This window comes from Danio rerio, chromosome 1 (assembly GCF_052040795.2).
Source record: "Danio rerio strain M-AB ecotype USA chromosome 1, GRCz13ab, whole genome shotgun sequence".
Classification (NCBI taxonomy): Eukaryota; Metazoa; Chordata; class Actinopteri; order Cypriniformes; family Danionidae; genus Danio; species Danio rerio.
Window position 1 is genome coordinate 352,276 of NC_141021.1, and position 25,062 is coordinate 377,337.

A 25,062-nucleotide genomic window follows, 5' to 3' on the forward strand; every position below is an offset into this window, starting at 1 on the left:
TGGGAAGTTCCTAAAAGACTAGACCTCTATGGAAAGTCCCTACAGTTCTGTGTGCATGAAGCAATATTAGAAAAACACTTGACCACAGTGCCAAAACACACTTCAGCCAGTGTCTCGTGGAGATATCGTGGGTGTGGTCTTGTTGAGTTGTGGGTGTGTTTGTTTTCCAAAATCATTTAGAAAAAAATGCTTAGTGCATCTTTACAAATACTAAATAATGTGTATCTGAAAGTGTAAACCTGCACATAGGTTTAGATTCAGAAAATAATTGTTTGGCCATTATTAAAACAAGAGAAATCTGTGGAAAGTTTCAATAATTCACAGGAAAGTGTGTGCTTGTTACTTTGTTAAGATTAGGGCTCTCGGAGGGCAGCAGCTCTGCAGTTTAGTTCCAACCCTTCTTAACCACTAACTAAGTCCTTCAGGCTTGTTTGAAACCTGCAGATAAGTGTTTTGGAGCAGGGTTGGAACTAAACTGTGCAGAGCTGTGACCCTCTGGGAACTGAGTTTGACACCCCTGGTTTGGATCAAATGTCCCCACAAGTATAGTAAAACCTGATAATTTTGACATTGTGTGTTCAGCTTTCTGACGTCACAAGGGAACCATGAGAAGTGCATTAAGCGATATTAGAAAAACACTTTTGACTACATTGTCAAATCTCAAAACACACTTCGTCCAATCAGTGATGAGCAGAGAAATCAAAAATGGGAGTGGTTTTGTTGTTGTGGGCGTGTTGATTTTTTTGCCCTTCAGTTATCAACATTCATTTAAAATGCCAACTAACGTTCATCTGAAAGTGTAAACATGAAGAATGGTTTAGGTTTGTTGATGGGTTCAGGGATCAGAAATAAATAAGTATAATAGAAATCAATGGAAATTTCTTAAAACAATCAGGGTTCAAAGAAAGTCCCAACAATTCAATATAGTGTGTGTGTTAGAGGAGAGAAAGAGATGAACTCTGCTCACAGCCAAATCACATTTGTGGAATACAGTGAATAACAAAAATATCAAACCTTCAATAATTAAAAAAACAAATCAGTTCTTGCAGTTCATTAAACTTTTTTTAACTAAAGTATTTTTTAAAAATGATTTACATTCAGTAATATCCGGGCGGAAGACCATCAGTCCTCATTGTTTTTTTTAATTTTATACTTGTTAAAGTTTGATATAATTTCTGTTAAATCTTTGTCTTCGTAATCTTTCGGTATTTGTCTTATATTGAGGTGTTTTCCATCCTCCAGTCAGAGCAGAGAAGCACACTGAACTCACTTCAAGCTGCTTTCTGGAAATTAAAGAAAAGGTCAAATAGCATGTGTGAAACTTAATGACCACGTGTGCAAAATGACCAGTTCATGTGGATATCCACTGAATGACCTTAATAAAAGCTGTTTCCCAGAACATCAATATTTCACATTCGGGAACAGTTTTAATTTTAGTGTGGGTTGTGATTTTCTTGTGGTCAAGCTGGCCAAAAAGCTCCAGTCATCTTGATCAGTTTTCTACCAGGGTAAAACCAAGACTGCTAACAAGTGGTGAAGGATGTTTTGTGTGCAACTTTGTATTTTGTTTATCAGTTTTATTTGGTTGAAAGAAATGCATGAATGACTGTAAAAGCCAACATGTGTTGGGTTTTGTTTGAGAGGGGTGACAAATAGACATTTTCACCTCCATAATTATTTTCAGAGAGATGACTGCATCATTAATTGTTGTTGTACAGTGATTGGTTGGTCTACTAGTCAAATATGTTGTATTTATCCATTCCTGAAGCGTTATATTTCAATGGGGAAACTTCTGAAGTGTGAAAAAGCCCTTTCCGAGTATTTCTCCCCAAAAGTAAACATGCTTGTGTCTCAAGAAGTATTTTTAATATCTCAATATCCTTCTGGGATTTTGGTTTTCTTGTGTTTCTGCAGTTTTAAGGCCCTCTCTCTTCCTTATAGTCAAAGATATTATGACCTCTGCATGGCTTCAAATGCAATCATTTTCCACTGTCAAAGAGATTTTGCTCTTGTATACAAGATATTTGTGATATTCTGGTGATTTGGGGTTAAGTTAGAGCTCATCAAAAACTCCAAGTATTCAGCCTTTTTGTCTGTTCATTCATTCATTCATTCATTCATTCATTTTCTGATGCTTTTCCGGGGCCGGGTCAAAGGGGTAGTAATCTTAGGAGAAAACCCCAGACATCCCTCTCCCCAGACACTTCCTCCGGTGGGATCCCGAGGCGTTCTCAGGGCAGCCGAGAGTCCTAGTCCCTCCAGTGTGTCCTGGGTCTTCCCCGAGGTCTCCTCCCTTTTTGTCCAATGAAACAAATACTTCAGAAAATATCATTTTCAATTCAGTTACACCTAATTGCTTCAAATGCTCCAATTTTCCCTTTATCAAAAAGATTTTGCCCTCTCTAAACAAACGTGTCCTTTGGTATCTACATTTTAAAGCCCCAGTCTTGTCTATTTCTAATCAATGTGTGACTTCAGTGTTGCTCTAAATGCACAGTGCTCATCAATCCTGGAAGCATTTTCAGGGGGTGTTAATGATATCTCAATAACCTTTGGCATTCTGATTCTAAAGAAACTTTTCTTTTGCTGTCACCAATATTAAGGCCCAGTCTTGTTTATTTCCAAAGATATTGGAAGCTTGGAGTGTATTTCAGTGCACCATCAAAGATTTTGCTCTCGTCAAACAAAACTAAAGCCCATTCCTGTCCATTTCCAAACACCTTCTATGACCTCACATTGCTCACAGTTAAATTTGACCCATTTCTGAATAAAAACCCGACTGAAATTGATGGAAATGTCAGATTTGAGATGTGGATCGGCCGTTGTGTAATGTGGCGTCTCTGAAGCGTGTCAGTGATGGTCGAGGAGGTGTTATTAACCTGTGGAAGGAATTATGGAGTTAGAGGATAAAGCCTTATGAAAGATGTTGAGTCAGGCAGATCTGTGTGTGTGTGTGTGTGTGTGTGTTGCAGAGCTTATCGTCCACTTGTCCATCACACACACTGGATCCATTGGTCCTCCAGCAGATCTCCACATCCAGAGTCTGATGATCTGATCCTGGCCTTTGTCGCTGCGTCCAGTTTGAGCTCCAATGCTCTCGCTGTGACCCGTCAGTCTTCAAGAGTCCTCTAGAAAACTTCTGTGTCCTCAACATGGACATCGGCGGCCTCACCACGGTGGTGGCCAACTCTGCCTACATCTCCGCTCGGGGCAGCTTCGATGGCACGGCCAACCCGGCGTCCAACCGAGACAAGAAATACCACTCCAAGCTGAAGCTGCCGCACATCACGGTCTGCGAAGATCTCCGAGAAACCCTGGATCTGCAGTTCAGGAGCATCTGTGTGGAGCAACCCATCGGGAAGAGGCTTTTTCAGGAGTATCTGGAGACCGCCAATGAATACAAGGGCCCCTGCCGCCTGTGGAGGGACGTAGAGGAATACGACACGGCCGAGGATAAAGACCGCACTCAGAAAGCTGCGAAAATCCTCCAGCGCTACATGGAGCCCTCAGCCAAACACTTCTGCCCGTTTCTACCAGAGAATGGCATCACCAAAGTCAAGGAGCGGCATCAGGAGGCGGCGGACGACCTGTTCGTGGAGATCCTGGCCTGCGTCTTTGATTTCCTCAAGGAGGTGCCCTTCACTTTCTATCTAGAGACCATGTACTTTAAGCGCTTCTTGCAGTGGAAGTGGCTGGAGATGCAGCCGGTGGCCGAGGACTGGTTCCTGGACTTCCGTGTTTTGGGAAAAGGAGGATTCGGAGAAGTTTCCGCTTGTCAGATGAGGGCCACGGGGAAGCTGTACGCCTGCAAGAAACTCAACAAGAAGAGGCTGAAGAAGAGGAAAGGCTATGAGGTATTAGAGAAACACACCTGTGGGTTAGAGAAACGCGTACAGTTGAGGGAGAAACCAATATTTCCCAAATGATGTTGAACAGATTCAGGAAATGTTCACAGTGTTTCCTCTCATATTTGTTCTTCTGGAGAAAGTCTGATTTGTTTTATTTTGGCTAGAATAAAAGCAGTTCCTAATTGTTTTAAAGCCATTTTAAGGTCAATATTATTCTCCCCTTCAGCAATGTTGGATTGTCTCCAGAATAAACCCCTGTTATACAATGACTTGCCTAATTACCCTAACTTTACCCTGATTACCCTAGTGAAGCCTTTACATGTCACTTTAAGCTGAACACTAGTGTCGTGAAGAATATCTAGTCTAATATTTTGTGCTGTCCTCATGACAAAGAGGAAATAAATCAGTTATTAGAGATGAGTTATTAACACTCTGGCTCAGGAGGGCTTCATCTATATCAGCAGTGCATCAGTGATGGTCTTCATAGTATATAGTTCCAACCCCAAAATGAAAATAATTTCCTACGCTCAAGGGGTTGTAAAACTTTATTCTGTAACTTTGAGTTTCTTCTCACACAAAGCAAGATAATCTGAAGAATGTTCAGCCATTGAGGAACAAATAATACTGAGGATGTTTTGAGGAAAAGAGAGTAAAATGCCATATTATATAAAACTAACATTAATATCAGGCAGGGATGAGAGTCGTGGTGTAGTTGTAGTGAATTGTTTAGTGTAAATGTCACTGTTGAGCTCCTGAAGGCCCAGTTCTAGTTATTTGTGTAGCGCTTTTAATAATAATTATCGTTTCAATGTAGCTTTTACAAAATGCGAAGATTATTAAATTCCCATCAGGAAGAGTTAAGGTGAGCAGGCCCGGGCACAGACCCTTACTCAACGCCATCGCAAAGTGAAGAGCAAGTGAGAGGGGCGCCTCAGCCAATGAGGGTAGAGGGGCAGTGGCACTAGCCACCGCGCCACCCCCCTGTGCACGGCCCTGGTGTTGAGCATACTGTAGACAGAACAGCAGTCAAGAGTAGGCATGAGACAATAACCGTGCTCAAGGTTTAAAACCACCAAAATATTCTGTAATATCATTCCTAAAGTATGTGTAGGATTTTTTTATTTACATTTTTTGTTTGTTTTTAGGACATCAGTGTTTTCAGCAGAAAAAAATACCCAAAGACACCATTTTACATGTGTTTTTTAAACTAATGAAGACAGCAGAAGTCAATAATTCACTTTACTTAGTCATCCTGACATGTTTACTGCTCCAAAATACTATAAATCTTTCAATAAATAAAATATATTGTTTTTAAAGGGGAAAAAGTTTTAGTTTTTTTACCCGGATATTTAAAAATAATATATTTTAGAGCAGTAAACACAATACTGTAATACCATCATATTTTCATTCAAGCTTATTATACTGTCAGAATCTTATACCGGCCCATGTCTTGTCAAGAGTATACACAGTTACCTGCAGGTATACAGTACATCGTGTACTTTTAAAAGCAAAGTGAGATCTATAAATATCCACAAAACCATTGAGACCAGCTTGTATCTTACAAGTTTTTAGTTTTACAGTCTACAGCATGTCTTCCTTAGAAGAAAACAGACGAGTAAATAATGGCAAACATTTTTACTTCTGGGTGAAATGTGCCTGTTAGTTCTGGGAATGTTCAATTTTAACATTTAATAAACATTCAATTATATCATTCTGCCAACATCATGAAACGTTCAGTTCTGATGTGACTGTTATACCGCCTTTCTGCTGAATGCTGGATTCTGATTGGCTGATGGTCACTCTCAGGTGTTTGGTTATTGTCAGATAAAGGCACAGATAAAGTAGTTCCGGCAGGTTTAGAGTGCTCTATATCACTCCACTGAATGATTGGAGTTATTACACAGCTACAACAGTCAGAAACCACATCAGAACAAGAGGAGGACATGTGGAGGACACTAGTGCTACACACAGCTGTGCATTACTGTCTAATAATTGAATAGTGTGGGACGACTCAGTGGTTAGCACTGTGGCCTCACTGCAAAAGAGTTGCTGGTTTGAGTCTCGGCTGGGTCAGTTGGTGTTTCTGTGTGGAGTTTGCATGTTCTCCCCATGTTGGTGTGGGTTTCCTCCGGGTGCTCCGGTTTCCCCCACAGTCCAAACACATGCGCTATAGGGGAACTGATCAACTACACTGACCGTAGTGTATGAGTGTGTGTCCTGGTCCCTCAGGTTGGGGGCTACAACCCACCTCATGAAATCCAGGTGTTATGAATCACCAATATGGTGCAGCTATTATCAGCCTCGATATTAATGGCCCCGGGAGTAAGAGTAGGTAACTGAATGGTGCGGTATGGTGTATTTGTGTCGGCGCTCTGCTGGACTCTTAGGTAAGGGATCCTCCTCGACCTGCTGGTCTGCAGCGATTAATCAGCTCAGACATGACATTGATGATGAAGGTGAAGGCTTTACTGCGGATAATATCCTCGACTACAGCTCAACACTCCAACAAAACTATTCTAAACTATAAACACCGTCCTGAGAAACTCCTGTAAATTTGCAGTTTTCTGTATTGTGTGATTCCACATTTAGTTCTGCTTCTGCATTGCATTATGGGAACTTGATCTCCACTCCTGCATCTTTGAAAAGTTGGAATAAGTGTGTGTTCTGCACATGTGCAATAGTGTGCAGTGCTGTATTGTGTGTGTTGGTGTTGTAAATTACACTATAGAAAGCTTGTAATAAACTGCAGCACATTTTCTGTGATTTTTAGACTTATTTCTCTATTTATTCTACATCATGTGATCTCAAACGACTAAAATGTCTATAAAAGTCACTTTGTCGAACTGTAGAGTTGAATTGACAACATCAAAACTCAACAGAGCAGAGATCAACATCCCATAATGCAGTTCACCACCACAAATATTAAATCCATTTAAAAACCAAGCTGAGTGCACTGTTAACAATGAGTTCTGCACAACTCCTTCATGTCATCCCAACACCAATGAGGTTAATCCTTTTTACTAATTTAGGTGGATTGAACATGAAACAATTAAGTCCACCCCCCCCCTCCAAAACTCAAGAATTGTGTTGTTTTAGCTCATTTTAAATAAGTTCTTTGAACAAGCAAAACTGGGTGACAATGGTTAGCACTCTCCCCTCACAGCAAGAAGGTCTCTGGTTTGAGTCTCGGCTGGGTCAGTAGGTGTTTCTGTGTGGAGTTTGCATGTTCTCCCCGTGTTGGTGTGGGTTTCCTCCGGGTGCTCCGGTTTCCCCCACAGTTCAAACACATGCGCTATAGGGGAACTGATCAACTACACTGGCCGTAGTGTATGAGTGTGTGTGTGTGTGTGTGTGAATGAGTGTGTATGGGTGTTTCCCAGTACTGGGTTGCAGCTGGAAGGGCATCCGCTGTGTAAAACAAATGCTGGATAAGTTGGCGGTTCATTCTGCTGTGGCGAGACTTGTTGAATAAAGGGACTAAGCTGAGGGAAAATGAATGAATAAATGAATTTTTCACTTCAGGGAATTGTACTATTTTGTGTGCAACTCCTCACTCGTACATCACGTTGATCTGCATCAGTTTGTTTGAAATAATGACTTGCTTATTTTTTTGCTTTGCTCATAAATCTAAAACACTAAGATATGTAGTGAAATGCTTATACAACCACTCGTGGCCTTAATAAAAAATGAAAATAATATCAATAAGAATCTACATTAGAAACTGTAATCTTAAGCACTGGCAGTTTTAGATATAGAGCTTTATTATAGCCATAGAAAATAAGAACAAATGTGAAATATTAAAAACTTTTACATATAGCTTAGAAAACAGAATGAAACATATCATGATAAACAAATGTGTCGTGTGTGAAGCTTGTGGAGCTGCAGAGCATTAGAGGCGCTCCAGCTTTGGCCTTCAGCTCATTATGAAACGCAAATCCAACACATTTAAATATGGAACAGATTTATGTGGAAATCCTGGACAGAGGAACGATGTGATCTGCTCAGGATGATGCCTATGGTGTGTGTGTGTGTGTGTGTGTGTGTGTGTGTGTGTGTGTGTGTGTGTGTGTGTGTGTGTGTGTGTGTGTGTGTGTGTGTGTGTGTGTGTGTGTGTGTGTGTGTGTGTGTGTGTGTGTGTGTGTGTGTGGGTGTGTGTGTGTGTGTGTGTGTGTGTGTGTGTGTGTGTGTGTGTGTGTCTGTGTGTCTGTGTGTCTGTGTGTGTGTGTGTGTGTCTGTGTGTGTGTGTGTGTGTGTGTTTTGTAGGGATAATTTAAAGTTTGAACCCAAAAAATGAGCAGTCTGTCAGATGAAGAAGAGCCAGAGTCAGAGGTTCAAATAAAGAAAGTTTACTGAAGATAGTTTCAGCAGAAGCCAGCTTCAACACTCACACAGAGGTCCTAGGCTGCTCTGCTTACAATCTTAAAACATCAACAATTATACTCTCACATAACGTCATCAACACCGCTGAGGGCAGAATTATTCGCCCCCTTTTCATTATTATTTTTTTTTTATATTTGCCAAATGATGTTGAACAGATTGAGGAAATGTTCACAGTATGTCTGATAATATTTGTTCTTCTGGAGAAAGTCTGATTTGTTTTATTTCGGCTAGAATAAAAACAGTTTTTAATTGTTTAAACAGCATTTTAAGCTCAATATTATTCGCCCCTTTAAGCTATATTTGTTTTCTGATAGTCTACAGAACAAACCATCATTATACAATAACTTGCCTAATTACCCTAACCTGCCTAGTTACCTTAATTGCCCTAGTGAAGCCTTTAAATGTCACTTTAAGCTGTATAGAAGAGTCTTGAAGAATATCTAGTCTAATATTATTTACTGTCATCATGACAAAGAGGAAATACATCAGTTATTAGAGATGAGTTATTAACACTGTTGTGATTAGAGATGTGTTGGAGAAATCTGCTCTCTGTTACACAGAAATTGGGGAAAAATAAACGGGGCGAATAATTCAGGGGGTTAATAATTCTGACTGTAACTGTATGTTTGTTTGTGTTTAATTCTCTCCTCGTGTTCTTCAGGGAGCGATGGTGGAGAAGCGTATCCTGGCTCGTGTCCACAGCAGGTTTATCGTGTCTCTGGCCTACGCCTTCCAGACCAAAACTGAGCTGTGTCTGGTGATGACCATCATGAACGGAGGAGACCTCAGGTGAACACTTTCAGCAATGTCAGAGTCCCTTTAGGGCAAATCATTTCATTCACTCAAGCTTTCTGTCTGAATGGGGAAACATCAAATTCTCCAAAACTGTTGGCCGAGCTTGCATGCATGTTGTTCTGTGGTGTGTGTGTGTGTGTGTGTGTGTGTGTGTGTGTGTGTGTGTGTGTGTGTGTGTGTGTGTGACTGTCTGTCTGTGTTGTGTGTTATTCTTTGTATATATGTGTTGTTCTGTGGTTTGTGTGTATTTATGTCACATGGGCCTGGAATCACATGTCCAAGCCCATGTGATTTGAATAATGACGTAGATAATTAATATTCATAAATAATGACTTGGCTTGAGCCTGGTGAGTCCTGCCGGAGCGTTCAGCTGCTCGGATGAATATAGAGTGTGGTCTTGAGGACTGGTTTTCAACAGCTCCACCTGCTGGTTAAGAGTGAAGTGACCTTTGACCTTTCGTTGATGATGATGATGTCAGTCTTCTTGCTGCCTTTAAAGTCTGTGCAAGGCGGAAATTGCAGCACTGCAAACAATGCCTTTCTCGCTTAGGGTTTTTGCATTTGTAATTAAACATGTAAGAATAAGATTAGTCTTTAATTAAAACAAGCTAAATAATCCGACAATGGGTGTAAAGTAAAATAGCCTCATGTCAAAAAAAGACAAGATTATTTTACTCCAAGGAAAAGCTCACTTTATTTTGACTCAAAATGAACCAAATATGTTCTGCTTGTCTAGAAAAAGTTGACTTATTGAAGAATTCTTAGATCTTTGGGCTAGAAACAAGACAAAGACTCTGAGTAAGAAAGTGATGTGAAATTGATTTTATTCTTATTTATGTTGAATATTAAGTAGGGGGTGGGGCTGTCTTTTTTCATCTCATCCCATCAGCAAACTAACCATAAAAGGGGCGTGGCTATGAAAATTGTGACTAGTGTCAAATTGAGCCAATCCGAACACAGAAGCAGATGCTCCGACTGAAATGATAATCAATTCAAACTGGATTAACTTGCACAGCTTCCTTTATCACCTGAAGAATACCAGTGTGATCTAGCAAAATGAAGACTGTACATTACGATTTCACACAGATTTAAGTGTTGTGTGTTGTCCTGATGAACGCTGTTGCTGTGCAGGTACCACATCTATAACGTGGATGAGAATAACCCCGGCTTCTCTGAGCCCAGAGCCTGTTATTACGCCGCTCAGATCATCCAGGGCCTGGAGCATCTGCACCAGAAGAAGATCATCTACAGAGATCTCAAGCCGGAGAACGTTCTGCTGGATAATGAAGGTCTCACACACACACAGACACACTAACACGCACACACAGATATGCACGAGAAGAAAATCATCTACAGACACCTCAAACCTGAGAACGTGCTGCTGAACAATGAAGGTCACACACACACACACTTGAACAGCTATCTTTATGGGGACTTTTGTACAGACTGTATATTCCCTGATCTTAGCCCCCACAGTAAAAAATCTGGACTTTCACATCTTCACAATACTTCATTCTTCCTGAGTTTTGAGCTGATTCCCTCATGAAGACCAAACAGTTAACACAAGGCCAAAATTGACTGGTATTGCTAAACTTGTTTTGATATTTGGTCCCCACAATGTAAGGAATATGAGGTGCACACACACACAGACTTGCACATGCGTTTTCATATGACAGGCTGTGCATTAATAATATTCATTCATTTTCTTTTCGTCTTAGTCTCTTTATTAATGGGGGTCGCCACAGCAGAATGAACCACCAACTTATCCAGCATATGTTTTACACAGCAGATGCCTTTCCAGCTGCAACCCAGTACTGGGAAACACCCATGCACTCTTATTCACAGACATACACTAGGGACAATTTAGCCTACCCAGTTCCCCTATAGCGCATGTGTTTGGACTGTGGGGGAAACCGGAGCACCCGGAGGAAACCCACACCAACACGGGGAGAACATGCAAACTCCACACAGAAACACCAACTGACCCAGCTGAGACTCAAACCAGAGACCTTCTTGCTGTGAGGCGATTGTGCTACCCACCGTGCCACCCATATAAAAACATTTGTGCATAATTACTTAATCTAATTACCATGTTATGATAACAACACTAGTTTAAACCCTCTCACACACACAGAGATCAGCATCAGTGCAGAATCCATGCGTTTCATGTGTGTGTGTGTGTTGTGGTGTTTTCAGGTAACGTCAGGATCTCTGACCTGGGCTTGGCTGTTGAACTGGCAGACGGACAGGAGAAAACCAAAGGTTACGCTGGAACTCCAGGTAAAGCCTTCATGATGATGATGATGATGATGATGATGATGTTCACTGCTGAAGGATATGATCAGAGTGACACATTCACACACTCTCATGTGTGATGAGAACTGACACTGTGAGCTGACATGAGCAGTCGTTAACCAGTGATTTACCTGTGTGTGTGTGTGTGTGTGTGTGTGTGTGTGTTTGTTTGTTTGTTTGTGTGTTTGTGTGTGTGTTATGGTGTGTGTTATGGTGTGTGTGTGGTGCTCAGGGTTCATGGCGCCGGAGCTGTTGAAGGGTGAGGAGTATGATTATTCAGTGGATTACTTCACTCTGGGGGTCACGCTGTACGAGTTCATCGCCGCTAAAGGACCCTTCAGGACTCGAGGAGAGAAGGTCAGATTCAGCACATCTTCACATCACACACACACACACACACACTTTATCTCTCAGTGCATATTATCAGATCAGATTATAGTATAGTGCATTATACTGTATATATTATAGTAACTCTTAACGAATGCTCCTGCATACTGTAGTGTTAACTTTGCTTGACATTCTCCTTTTGTACGTCATAGACCACATTTACATTGATGGATGGATGGATGGATGGATTGATTGATTGATGGATGGATGGATGGATTGATTTGATGACAGATGTTGTGCTGTTCTCTCAGGTGGAGAATAAAGAGGTGAAGAAGCGGATCCTGAATGACCCGGTCACATATTCAGAGAAGTTCAGCGAGAACGCAAAGTCCATCTGCGAGGGTCTGCTGGCCAAAGAGGTGGACAAGAGACTGGGCTTCAAGAACGGCACATGTGATGAGATCCGCACACATCCCTTCTTCAGCCAACTCAACTGGAGGAAACTAGACGCAGGTCACACACACACACACACACACACAACTTCAACACAAATACTGGACGAATCTGAAAGTATTGCAGATATTTGTTTACTATAATAATCTCCAGTGTAGTGTAAGATATATCTGTGATGTACAGATGAATATTCAGCATCATTACAGTCTTCAGTGTTCTGCAGATGTCAGTGTGAGGATTTGATGATCTAGAACAGTGTTTCTCAGGAGTCTATAGCAGAAGAACCATAGCAGAACTTTAATAAAAAAAAAATCAACATAGAAGTGTGAATTAAGCGTTCAGGTGTTGTGTTTGAGAGTTTATTAATCAGGTGTTTGCTCCTGTGTGTCGCACTAGTGTCCTCCACATCTCCTCCTCCTCCTTCTGCTGAGTAATATCTCTAATCATTCAGTGGAGTGATATGAAGCTGCTCTAAACATGCCGGAACTACTTTAGCTGTGCCTTTATTTGACAATAACCAAACACCTGAGAGTGACCATCAGCCAATCAGAATGAAGCGTTCATCAGCGCCGTGTGTTTTCCTCTGCAGGTATTCTTCCTCCTCCGTTCGTCCCGGACTCTAAGACGGTCTATGCGAAGGATCTAGATGATGTGGGCGCGTTCTCCACGGTGAAGGGCGTCTGTCTGGAGGATGATGATAAGTGTTTCTTCGATGAGTTTGCGTCAGGGAATATCTCCATTCCATGGCAGGAGGAGATGATCGAGACGGGGATCTACGGCGAGCTGAACGTCTGGGGGCCCGGAGGAGCTGTGCCCAATGACCTGCGCCGGGAGTCCATCCTAGAGCAGCCGCCCAAATCCTCCACCTGCAGCGTCTCCTAATGCACTGTAGCAATGCTGGACCCCGCACAGCTCCTTCATGTTGTCCCTGCACTAACCCGTCAACAGAACTTAATGGACTCTTTTCACAATTCCAGGTTTCTTATAAGATGATATAATACATGCAGAAATAATAATAATAATTCATTACATTTATATAGCACTTTACTGGACACTCAAAGTGCTTTACACATTAGGGCAGGATTTATACATATACATGTATTCATTCGTTGTTTGTTCATTCATTCATTGTCTTTTCAGCGTAGTCCCTTTATTAATCAGGGGTCACCACAGCAGAATGAACCGCCAACTTATCCAGCATATGTTTTACAGATGCCCTTCCAACTGCAACCCATCACTGGGAAACACCCATACACACTCATTCTCACACTCATTAAATCACACACACACACACACACACACTACAGACAATTTAGCTTACCCAATTCCCCTATGCCACATGTGTTTGGACTGTGGGGGGAACTGGAGCACCTGGAGGGAGAACATGCAAACTCCACACAGAAACACCAACTGACCCAGCCGGGGCTCGAACCAGCGACCTTCTTGCTGTGAGGTGATTGTGCTGCCCTCTGCGCCACCGTGCTGCCATTGATACCTTTTTAAAAAATCTAAATAGAGGCTTTGAAGTGTTTATGATGAGCGTTAAACATGTCTTGTGAAAAGAGTCCATCATTTTTACAAATATAAGTGAACATGAACATTTAAAACCTTAAGAATTGTGTTGTTTCAACTCATTTTAAGTAAGTTCTTTAAGAGGCAGCAGAAGTGTTTGTTAAGGGGGCTGCGTGTGCCTCCAGCTCATGTCAGGAGACCTTAAAACACAAAAGAAGATATTTTGAAGAATGCTGAAAACATGTAAGCAGGGCTTAATTTGTGCCGGAACACACCAGATCCATCAGTTCCCCCCACTGCTCTCCACTATCGTGCGCAGCGCCTCTCCATCCTCAGGTAACATGCCGGATCCATAACCCCGATCTGTTCCGGGACCTCGCAATTCACAAATGAAGAACTGCATATAACCAGTGACTTCCATAGTAGCAGAAACAAAAACTGTGGAGGTCAGTGGTTACAGGACTTCAGCATTCTTCAAAATATCTTCTTTTGTGTTTAAAAGAACCAAGAAGTTCATAAAGGTTTGGATCCACTCCAGTGCATTTACATTTTAGGGTGAACCATCCCTTTAAGGCAGCGGTGTCTAAAGCTCAGTCCTGGAGGGCCGGTCTCCTGCAGAGTTTAGCTCCAACCTGCTTCAACACACCTGCCAGAATGTTTCTAGTGTATCCAGTAAGAGCTTGATTAGCTGCGTCAGGTGTGTTTGATTTAGGTTGGAGCTAAACTCTCCAGCACACTGGCCCTCCAGGACCGAGTGTGGACACCCCTGAACTATTATTCTGCGAGTTAATCTGCTGATGTTTTGGAAATCTTCTGATTCTGTTCTGACACAGCGGGTCCTGCTCTGATGATTCTGATTGGGCGATATATGCTTAGCCACGCTCCTTTAACCTGGGGTGCTGAAAAAGTGGTATGGTGCAGTTCGGTATGCCTTTTGACAGTGGAAACGACTATAAAAGCATTGCCGTACCGTACTTTAGCACTCAGTGGAAACGGGCCATTAGTTCGCTGTGAGTGAAAGATGAGAGGCGGAGCTTGAAAATAAACCCGCCCCCTTTTCAATATTTCAATTAAGTTTAAAATGCATTATCATACTTAACAGATTAATGAAAGAAATGCTTTGGGAAACCCTGTGTAACATGATCTGTTTTGTCTATATACACACTTCTGTTCATAATCAAAACTGTAACTGTCTGTTGAATAGAGAATCAGTCTGTCAGGAGTGTTTCTGACTGATGCTTTTAAAACCTCTTGAACTCTTAGTGAATGATTTATTTGCTTTAATTAATGCCTTTACTGATTGTGGTTGGTTTCTTCACACTGAATGCGTGAGAGTGCAGACGGTTGACTGAGTGTCTAGAGACTAGTCAATGCTGTTATCTAAAACAAACATGATTTTGAGCACGAGTCGCTTTAAGCAGAGACAGGGGCAGCTCTACTTTTGGAAAAGCCCATTTTTATCATGTACAAAGCTGTAAATGTCTGTAGGTCGCATTGATTGTACACACAAATCTTTTGGGTAATCCTGATAGCTGTCGACATTATGATATTCTAATAAATCTTTTGCCATAAACACTCCTCTGTTGCCTGTGTTTGCTATATTCTGTGAACATGAGTTTGTAAATTATGATGTTTTGTCCAGATTTAAAATACAAATGTTGATATTTTGGGACTGTTTGGGTATAAATAAGCAAAAATGTTATCAGCCATTGCACTGTTTATATTCAGTTTTAGAGAATGCTGATGTGTTAACACTAGAAGTGTTCAGATTTGGTTTAAACCCCTCATTACTTTTCAATTACAACAAATAAAATAACTTGTTATTATTACCAAGCAGAAAAAAGCTCTAAATATTATATATGATCACATTTAAATATTAATTTTCAATACTAATAATAATAGTACAGTTTTACTAATGAGACGTTTTAAAAAAAAACATTACATTAATTTAAATGATCAAATATTTTTACATAGTTTAATCAGTTAAATTTGGATGTTTATGTGAACCTTAGGGTCAAAAATATACATAAATGTTTTTTTTTTGTTCTCCAATTTTAATAATAATAATTATAATATAATAAATAAGCACAACAGTGTTTATTTATTTAATGGGGAACAGATATTTTTCAGCCTGATGGGTAATACAATATTTTAACTGTTTGATTCTTTAACAAATATATAGCAAAATTCCTACAGACAAAAGATTTTAAGAAACAAACATATCAAAAGAACCTAAAAACACACAAACTAAACATGACACTGCAAAAAATGCTTTTCTTACTTAGATTTTTTGTCTTGTTTCTAGTCCAAATATCTAAAAGTTCTTAAATCAAGCAAAATAATTTGCCAATGGGGTCAGCAAAATAATCTTATCACAAATCGAAAAACAAGATTTTTTTGCTCACCCCACTGGCAAATTATTTTGCTTTATTTAAGGAAAAACTCAATTCATTTTGGCATATTATTTCTTAAAACAAGACAATATGTTTTGCTTGTCTAGAAAATGCTTCTTGATTTAAGAACTTTTAGATATTTGGACTAGAAACAAGACAAAAAATCTATGGAAGAAAAGCATTTTTTATTTTTTATTTTTTCAGTGTAACAGCTCTGTCTTTATAATATTTATTAGACGTCAGTATTATTCATGAGGCGAACATGCATATTCAATGAGATCAGCTCGTTTAAATTCTGTTGGGCGGAGTCTCTACTCGGAAACGGGTAAAGTGTAGATGGGATACAGCTGCGGATTCAATATAGCACATTTTTTGTGATACTGTACAACAATAATTACTGTTTTTACATCATTGTGAGGGTTGGGGTAGAGTTATACTGTTAATAAAATGCATTTAATGAGTTATTTAATACATTATATAGATAATTCTCGTTATAATCGCTGTTTGTACATTATTCTGAGAGCTGGATTAAGGGTTGGGGTGTTTTAGACGTTATTAAAATACAATTAATGCATAAGACATCATTTTCGTGGGTGACAAGGTGGCTTGGTGGTTAGCACTGTGGCCTCACAGCAAGAAGGTCGCAGGTTCGAGTCTTGGCGGGGTCAGTTGGTGTTTCTGTGTGGAGTTTGCATGTTCTCCCCGTGTTGGCGTGGGTTTTCTCCGGTTGCTCCGGTTTCCCCCACAGTCCAAACACATGCGCTATGGGAATTTATTAACTATTGGCCGTAATGTATGTATGGGTGTTTTCCAGTACTGGGTTGCAGCTGGAAGGGCATCCGTTGTGTAAAACATATGCTGGATAAGTTGGCGGTTCATAAGTGGCGACCCCTGGTGAATAAATGGACTAAGCCGATTGAAAATGAATGAATACATTTCTTTGGCTGCAGCTGTATCCCCTCTGAGTGCTTTGTTGTTTCAGCAGGGACCAATGAGCGCGGCTGTTGATCAGCGCATGAGCACAGCTCGCCGTCCAATGGAAAGTCGGTTAGAATTTTAAATCTCACCAGCGCCCAGTCAGTCGGTTAGGCGGAAAGTTAACCGGAGTCCGTTCAGCGTTAATGGAGTGACCGAAAATGACGGAAGAATCCGCGGTAAAAGTGTGCGTCAGGGTCAGGCCTCTGATTAAACGGTAAGAATTATTTCATATTCTAAATCTGGAGGTAAAATTCACTTAAAGCAGTCCGCGGTTATCACTGAAAGACGAGTCGAGGGGTTCGCTAACGCTCCTGACATCGCCTCACGTTTGAATATCTGTTAGTTTGAGTTTCATTTCAGAAACAAGATTAACTTAACTTACTTCTATAAAACTCAGTAAAACAGTTTATTTTTAACTATAACATACTCCTATTGCTGTATTTCGAGCTATTTCTGAGCCATGTTTACAATTATTAACTGACACCATCTTAAGTCTGCATATAGTAAGTTACACTTGTATTGTATTTATCTGTTATTTGCTGTATTTATGTGTTAAATATATTTCAAAAACTGAATAGAAAGACTACATTGCTTAATAGCTTCATATTGTGCAGTTTGACAGTCTGTCAGTCAACTCATTTGTTCAATTAAAAGAAGATAGTTCACTTAAAATGTAAATCATGTAATTATTTCATCCTCCTTCATTTGTTCCAACCCTAATATCCTCTGTTGAACATAATACACACTGAAGAATGCTAGTAAAAAACAACATGCATTGGCTCCCATACTATTTTATGTTCCTATTATGGATGTCAGTGGCTGAACATTCTTCATTATATCTTGCTTTGTGCTTAAATCATAAAGAACATCATAAACTTTAAGAACCCCTTAAGCATGAGTAAAACAGTCGTCTGTAATTGAAGGATAATCTGATGATTTCAGGGAGGCATCTGAGAGCTCGGAGCCGGTTCAGCTCTACTGGAGATCTGATAAACAGGCCATCCATCAGCTGGATGAAGATGGAGCCCAGACCAAGAGCTACAGCTTCGGTGAGTGGAGCTCTAGTGATGGGTAATGGTCTGACACTGACCTAAAATCACTGGTTGATGTTCTGACACTGACTAGAACACTGTTTAATGCTCTGACACTAACTAATACTAGCTCTGGCAATCCAAGTAGTAGAGCACTGGTTAATGATCAGACACTGACTAGTAAGTAAGATGCGTAAATAGAATTTAAGTCTAATGATTTCCAGGTTTGCAAAGTGCTTCGGTTTTGGATAAAGTGTTTGAATATAGGGCTGCACGATATATCGTTTCAGTGTGGATATAGCAATGTGATCATTCGCAATAGACACACATTGCAGGATATATGCAACGCTGAGTTTGTATTGTAATTTATCATTTGCATGTGTTTTTGATGCTTGTAATCGTATAATGATTTTTAAAGCATTTAGGCATAAGAAATTGTACCATTTGTGACTTTAACAATGATTCATTTTATTGAATTGTTTTTATTTTGATAATTCAATTACTGTCCTTGAACACTGTTAGACCCGAGAAAAACGTTTGATTTTTGTTGTATCTTTTTCTTGATTGTATTTATAGATTGTTATACATGAAAATACCCACAACATGCGCAAATACAGACATGCACTGCAGATGGCACAGACCACAACGAAAACGTGTTGGGGGTCTCCAAAAAGTTTATAGGTTGTTTGTTAGATTTTATGGAGATGCAAATAGTAAGCATTAATTCATCAATCACTGACTAAACATGCATGAAAATACTCACAACACATGCAAATACAGATATTCACTACAAGTAGCACAGACCACAACAAAAATGTGTCGGGGGACACCAAAAAATGTATAAATTGTTTATTAGATTTTACAGAGATGCACTCCCACTGCAGAATCACCCCACTTCATTTAACATTGTAAATTCTTTCCAGATAGAGGTATTAAGTCACCTGCAGAAATTTTATTCATATTGCTATATATATATATATATATATATATATATATATATATATATATATATATATATATATATATTGCAAAATGATCAATATCACAATGCTGGATTTTTACAATATCATGCAGCCCTACTTAAAATTATAATTGTGTTGTTTCTTTCACAATCTGTCACTAAATAAATATTAATTCAAGATGAAAGGAGACACATTTATGATGAGAAAGAATTATACCAAACTTTCAGTATGGTATCTAACAATTAACATCTGATGTTATGTGACTTATTTATTTTTGTATGTGTGTGGAAATATGAAACTTCTCACACATGCAAAGTGCTGAAAAAGTTTTAAAAGGGCTTAAATTTGACTTTGGAAACAGTGTAAAATCCCTGTCTAACACTGACTAGAAAAAATTCCTTTTCTTACTTGAAGTCTTGTTTCCAGTCCAAATGTTTTTAAAAAATCTAGACAAGCAAAAAATATTTTCTTGTTTTAATAAATGAAATGATGATGATGTTGATAATATTAATAATAATAATCATCTGCTAATGGGGTAAGCGAAATAATCTTGTTTTTGCATTGAAATAACATTTAGCTTACCCAATTAACAAATTATTTAGCTTGTTTTAATGTAAAGCTCACTTAATTCCTGAAAACAAGACAATATCTTTTCTAGTCTATTTATTATTAAGATAATATTATTATTATCATTATTATTATTATTATTATTATTATTTGGACTAGAAACAATACAGATTCTAAGTAAGAAAAAAATCTTTTGCAGTGTGCTTTGACTTTGGCTAGCAGGTTAATGCGCTGTCCTCGTGTGTTTCAGACCGTGTGTTCAGTGCTGCAGAGTCCACTGCTCAGCTCTATCAGGACATCGCGAAGCCTCTGGTCGTGTCTGCAGTTGAAGGTTATAACGGTGAGTCCAGAAATGAAGATTTATTTTTTCCAGCACAGCAAAGCACAGACACACGGGTGATTTACTGAAATGTAGGGTTGAATGATCCAGAGTACAATAACGTGACAAATAAAAATGATAACAGTAGATAAATGAAAGACCTTAAAGACTAAATAGATTTTAAAAGGGTTATTTTTATCATACATGCTTCATAAAAGGTGTTCGGTTTTAAAAAGGCAAGAAAAAAAAAAAACTCAAAGCATATATTATTATACACATGTCTCGTCTTTCATGAGGTCAGATATTTGCCTTCCTTAGTAGCTTTCTGTATCAAATTACACTAGCATGTGTTTTTATCTACAAGGAAAGATTATTAAAGTGAAAAATAATCCTGAAATGCTGTAAATTGCACTGTATTTTGTGTATTTGTATACTGCATATACAGTATACTCTTAAATGTAATTCAATGTATTTTGCACTGTGTTTAGCCTGCACTCAAGCTTTTCCCTCATAATAGCACATGTGCTGCTGGAGATGTGACGATAAAGTTCAGTATAGTAAAGGTTAAAATTAACATGTATTCTGAACTGTTCTGCTAAATATCACACAACCAGTGGTCATTCAGATCAATTTATCTGTGAGGCATGGTAAACGTATTGAATTTTTCAGGCACAATATTTGCCTATGGACAAACGTCTTCTGGAAAGACCTTCACCATGATGGGAAGTGAACACAATCCTGGGGTGATCCCTCTCGCCATGGCTGACGTCTTCAAAACCATTAAAAGTGTAAGCATTGATGGATATTGCTGTCGTAAAAACTGTACACTTTAATTTCTGTGGCACCACTGGAAACAACAGTACTGAGGGCACATTTTATTGTCAAAACAGCTTGATTTTTATTTATTTTTTTACCGAAAGGAAAATGCCTTCATTATTTTGGGGTGGGGGAAAATATTGCTACTGCATTGCAATACATAGATTTGATTTCATTGTACTTTTATTATACTGTTTGGTTGAATATGCATTATATGGTAATGTTGAAGTTTTTTTCTGGTGAGCTGGTTACCTTCAGCATGCAGTAAGCTACATCAAGATATAGATGTCGTATTGTGGAAAAATTGGTGCATTGTGGAAAGATGGAGATGACCTTTTATGACAGCTTTCATTAAAGTGAGTTTGTCTGCTTTTTGATGCCGTTGTTGCACCATAGCACTAAAGGTTAAGTGAGAAAGATGCTCTGGGAAATGTTTCTGTGTATGTAAAGCAGATGGGACATCATTTAAATTTGTAAAAAGATAATAAATTGCTATATATCACCCAATATAACACTGTTTAAAATCACAGCAATGTTGTATTGTGTCTAAAGTGACTGGTGATTCCAGCTCCTAGTCATTATGAACAACATCATTATGAAAGTGAGGTGTAGATTATTCCAGTGTTTGTCTATGTTTGTCCAGTGTTTTGACTTGTAATCATTTGGTTTTATGTCAATGGAAATCAACCTTCGCTAAATATCTTTGCGTTTTTCCAGTTTCCAAAGAAGGAGTTTCTCCTGCGCGTGAGCTACATGGAGATCTACAACGAAACGGTCACTGATCTGCTCTGCGACAGCTGGAAAAGAAAACCTCTGGAAATTCGTGAAGGAAACTACGTGAGTCAGATTTCAGTGCATTTGCAGTTTGGATGCGAGTTGATTTCAGCTTTTAATCGACCCGCTCTCCACAGAAAAATGTGTATGTGGCCGATCTGACGGAGGAGCTGGTGACGTCTCCTGAACAAGCCCTGTCCTGGATCACCAAAGGAGAAAGTAAAGCAGCTCTCGTTTCTTTTATTTATTTATTTATTTTACTGTAGTTTCTGTCAGTATTTTATTGTACTCTAACTTGTTTGGTAGTCATGGAAATTCTCAGTTTTGTGGCAGTGTTTTTTGTCGCTCATTTCTGCACTCTCACTCCATGATCCGTCATACTTTACCTTGGTTTGCTCCTTGATGTTTATTACAGCATTTCTTTGCTCATCTTATTCATACAGAAAACCGTCATTATGGGAAAACTAAGATGAACCAGCGGAGCAGCCGCTCTCACACCATTTTCCGCATGGTAAGAGGGGTGATGAGGCGGAGTGTGTTTGTGGTGGGATTTAAGACTCCTTTCTAAAGCTGTGTGTGTGTGTGTGTGTGTGTGTGTGTGTGTGTGTGTGTGTGTGTGTGTGTGTGTGGTGTGTGGTGTGTGTGTGTGTGTGGTGTGTGTGTGGTGTGTGTGTGTGTGTGTGTGTGTGTGTGTGTCAGATATTGGAGAGCCGCGAGAGAAGTGACCCGACGGCTGGTGAAAGCGCTGATGGAGCCATCATAGTGTCACACTTGGTGAGTTCAGAGCAAACCAGCAGCCGTCTGTGTGTGTGTGAGAGACCATTAGTTGGTCCTAAATGGCACTATATAGACTGCACTTGTATGCTCAACCATGTAGTGTAGAGTTTAGTGTCATCTGAAATGGTACACTAATGCTTATTGACTAAATGGAAATGTAAACAATTTCCTAGACTATGTTTAACAGTTGTCAAATTAGTGAAATAAATGACCAAACTATTGAGCTCACATGTGTGTAACCACATTAGCCATTAGGAGGCGCTATAAACTCATGTAGAAGAATTTTGTTTGTACAATCCAAAATAAAGACTGTCTGAAATGCGGTGTAGTATGTCAAAAACAGTATGTGAGTTGAGTTGCATGTCTGAATTCAAAGTATTGTAAAAACAGTAGGCAACTACCCAGATGACCTACTAATTCTGACAAGACTCTGAAATAAACATCCAATGGATGCTATTCTATCCCATAATGCACTGCAAGGGAATTCATGAATAGGATTGAAGTGAAAAGTTAATAACTTTTCCAGTTAGATTTTATGTAAATAAGTGCATCATGAGAGTATTTAAAGGGCACTTATTTCAAAATTAAAGCTATATTTCAGTACTTGTACTATTTATACTACTCAAGGGTGTGAAGTAGGGGAGAGGTATGCAATTTGGGACTCGCCCCTTGACTGGAGTCATGTAAATAAACCGCATTCATTCTGTTCACTCACTCACTTGTTTCCTGTAGAATTTGGTGGATCTCGCTGGAGCTGAACGTGCCAGTCAAACTGGAGCTGAGGGTAATGATGATTTTGATTTATTCTTTTAGTCAGATTTGTATGTTCCTTCTTTATTGTTTCCATTTATTTTAGTCAAATGTTGTGTTTAATTTTTAATTTTAATAACTTTTCTTGTGGTAATTGTTTCCTTGATTATCAACATTTATTTTTACAAATCGAACAAAAGAATTCAATTGGCCAACAATAATTGAAAATATTGTAAGATTTAATTGGAAATAAATAAGATTGTAGCATGAAGTATTTAAAAAAAATAATAGTGTAAAATTTTCCAAATGTCTATTTTCTGAGCACAGTGCGTCTGGAAGCTGCACAGAACTTGAAGCAATCATTCATCACCACATGACTTTATGATATTGACTGGTGTTGTTGCCTATTCATCACCAGATGGCAGCAGTCTAGCCAAAATATATAAGATCTTATATTGTTACTTTTAATTCACAGAAGTTTCACAGTGTTTCTCTCTAGTAAGGTTGTTTGCATATTTAAATAATGGTGAACTGAATAATTTACACAATGCATTTGAACAAAAAAAGTGACTTAACGACTGAAGAGTGAGCTTTTTGTTTTTGAAAGGTTTGGGAAGGTTTAATATAATTACTAATGGTTGAACATTGTTCCTCTGGTTTCAGGAGCCCGTTTTAAAGAAGGCTGCAATATAAACCGCAGTCTGTTCACACTGGGTCAAGTCATCAAGAAATTATCTGATGAGAGTCAGAAGTGAGTTATTTTAATTACTGCACATGTACCCGTCTGTTACTGTTGCACGTTATTCATTGTCTGCTGGAAACAGGTTTTAAACATTTACACACTTATCTAGATGGAAATTTTTTTATTATTATTCATTTAATAGTTTTTACTGAAGTTTACTTTTTTGCATGCCTATTTTGAGATATATATATATATATATATATATATATATATATATATATATATATATATATATATATATATATATATATATCCACACTGAATGCCAAGTGTGTGTATATACATAAACACAATTGGCATTGACTGTGGACAGCAAAGTAAGAATTTGATTGTACAGGGAACATGTTTATTGCTCCAAATGACAATAGACACTTTAAATCTTGAATATAATGTAATGATAACGCTCCTGTTTTATCCCAAAGGGGCTTCTTGAATTACAGAGACAGCAAACTTACCAGAATCCTGCAGAACTCTTTAGGCGGTAATGCCAAAACCGTCATCATCTGCACCATCACTCCAGCCACGGTGGACGAGACCGTCAGCACTCTGCAGGTACGAGAGGACAGCACAAATCCTGTCGCAATTTCAAACTGTGCAATTAGCTATGGTTGATTGGTGGATATTATGGGATCAGTTCATCACATAAAAATAGGGTGTTTTTTTTGTGCTGAGAAAAAAAGCATATAAAATAATGAAAACATACACTATATTGCACTGAGTGTGTTTTTACTGTGATTTAAAGTTTGCTAGTGCTGCAAAACGGATGAAGAATGACCCTCATGTCACGGAGGTCTCTGATGAAGGAGCTCTGTTGAGAAGATACAGAAATGAGATTGTGGATCTTAAACGCCGTCTGCAGGAGGTGAGAATGTGCTCTGCATGTCACTCTGCAGCTCTCTCACATTAGCATTCACACATCATTGTGATTTATGGGATGTGCCATTGTCAGGTGTGTACCTTGCATTCGTTTCATACAAAAAACAAAACCGGAGAACATTTGTTTTCAAGCCAAAAACATCTGTTTGTAGTTTGTTTAAGAGTAGAGGTTTGAAGCTTTCAGTGGATATATTTCTCCCGTGTTTGAAGCATGTATTGGCTGAGATTCCAGTGTGTTTGCTGACCCCAGAGCATTCATAATGAAGCTGCAGAAACTGTCCTAAACACATGTCTGCACTGAGACCCTCCCCTGGAGAATCCTCACTCTATAGTGATCAATGATTGGCTCCTGCACCAGAATGCAGAACTTTACTAGCCATATTGACTGTTAACACATTTTTCCCATTCAGAACTGTACGAGTGGCTTGTCTTGTGTATTCTAGTGTTTGTCATAACTCAACCCATCC

The 25,062-nt window shown here is 39.1% G+C and overlaps 3 protein-coding genes across 10 annotated transcripts in view; all 3 read left to right on the plus strand.

The window, feature by feature from the left end:
* tmem255b (transmembrane protein 255B) overlaps positions 1–25,062 on the plus strand; it is a 131,719-nt gene that overhangs the window by 60,634 nt on the left and 46,023 nt on the right. The gene's annotated exons all lie outside the window — the stretch shown is intronic.
* Positions 1,641–15,189, plus strand: grk1a (G protein-coupled receptor kinase 1 a). 5 transcript variants are annotated; one of them, XR_015475831.1, is made up of 8 exons: positions 1,641–3,854; positions 8,890–9,017; positions 10,155–10,312; positions 11,220–11,303; positions 11,551–11,675; positions 11,957–12,158; positions 12,688–13,794; positions 14,359–15,189. XR_015475831.1 is itself a non-coding variant. In NM_001034181.2 (7 exon segments), coding segments are annotated over 7 exon segments (1,692 nt in total). In that variant the 5' UTR covers positions 3,039–3,152; the 3' UTR covers positions 12,981–13,258.
* cenpe (centromere protein E) overlaps positions 17,061–25,062 on the plus strand; it is a 36,196-nt gene continuing 28,194 nt past the window's right edge. For 3 of the 4 annotated variants that reach the window (XM_087236351.1, XM_087236352.1, XM_087236353.1), the window contains exons 1-12: positions 17,083–17,195; positions 17,924–18,030; positions 19,792–19,881; positions 20,530–20,648; positions 21,394–21,513; positions 21,588–21,669; positions 21,894–21,961; positions 22,150–22,224; positions 22,960–23,011; positions 23,641–23,728; positions 24,142–24,271; positions 24,462–24,581. In XM_087236351.1, the coding sequence (XP_087092477.1) occupies positions 17,140–17,195; positions 17,924–18,030; positions 19,792–19,881; positions 20,530–20,648; positions 21,394–21,513; positions 21,588–21,669; positions 21,894–21,961; positions 22,150–22,224; positions 22,960–23,011; positions 23,641–23,728; positions 24,142–24,271; positions 24,462–24,581 (1,107 nt within the window). In that variant the 5' untranslated portion in view covers positions 17,083–17,139. 4 annotated transcript variants of the gene reach the window in all.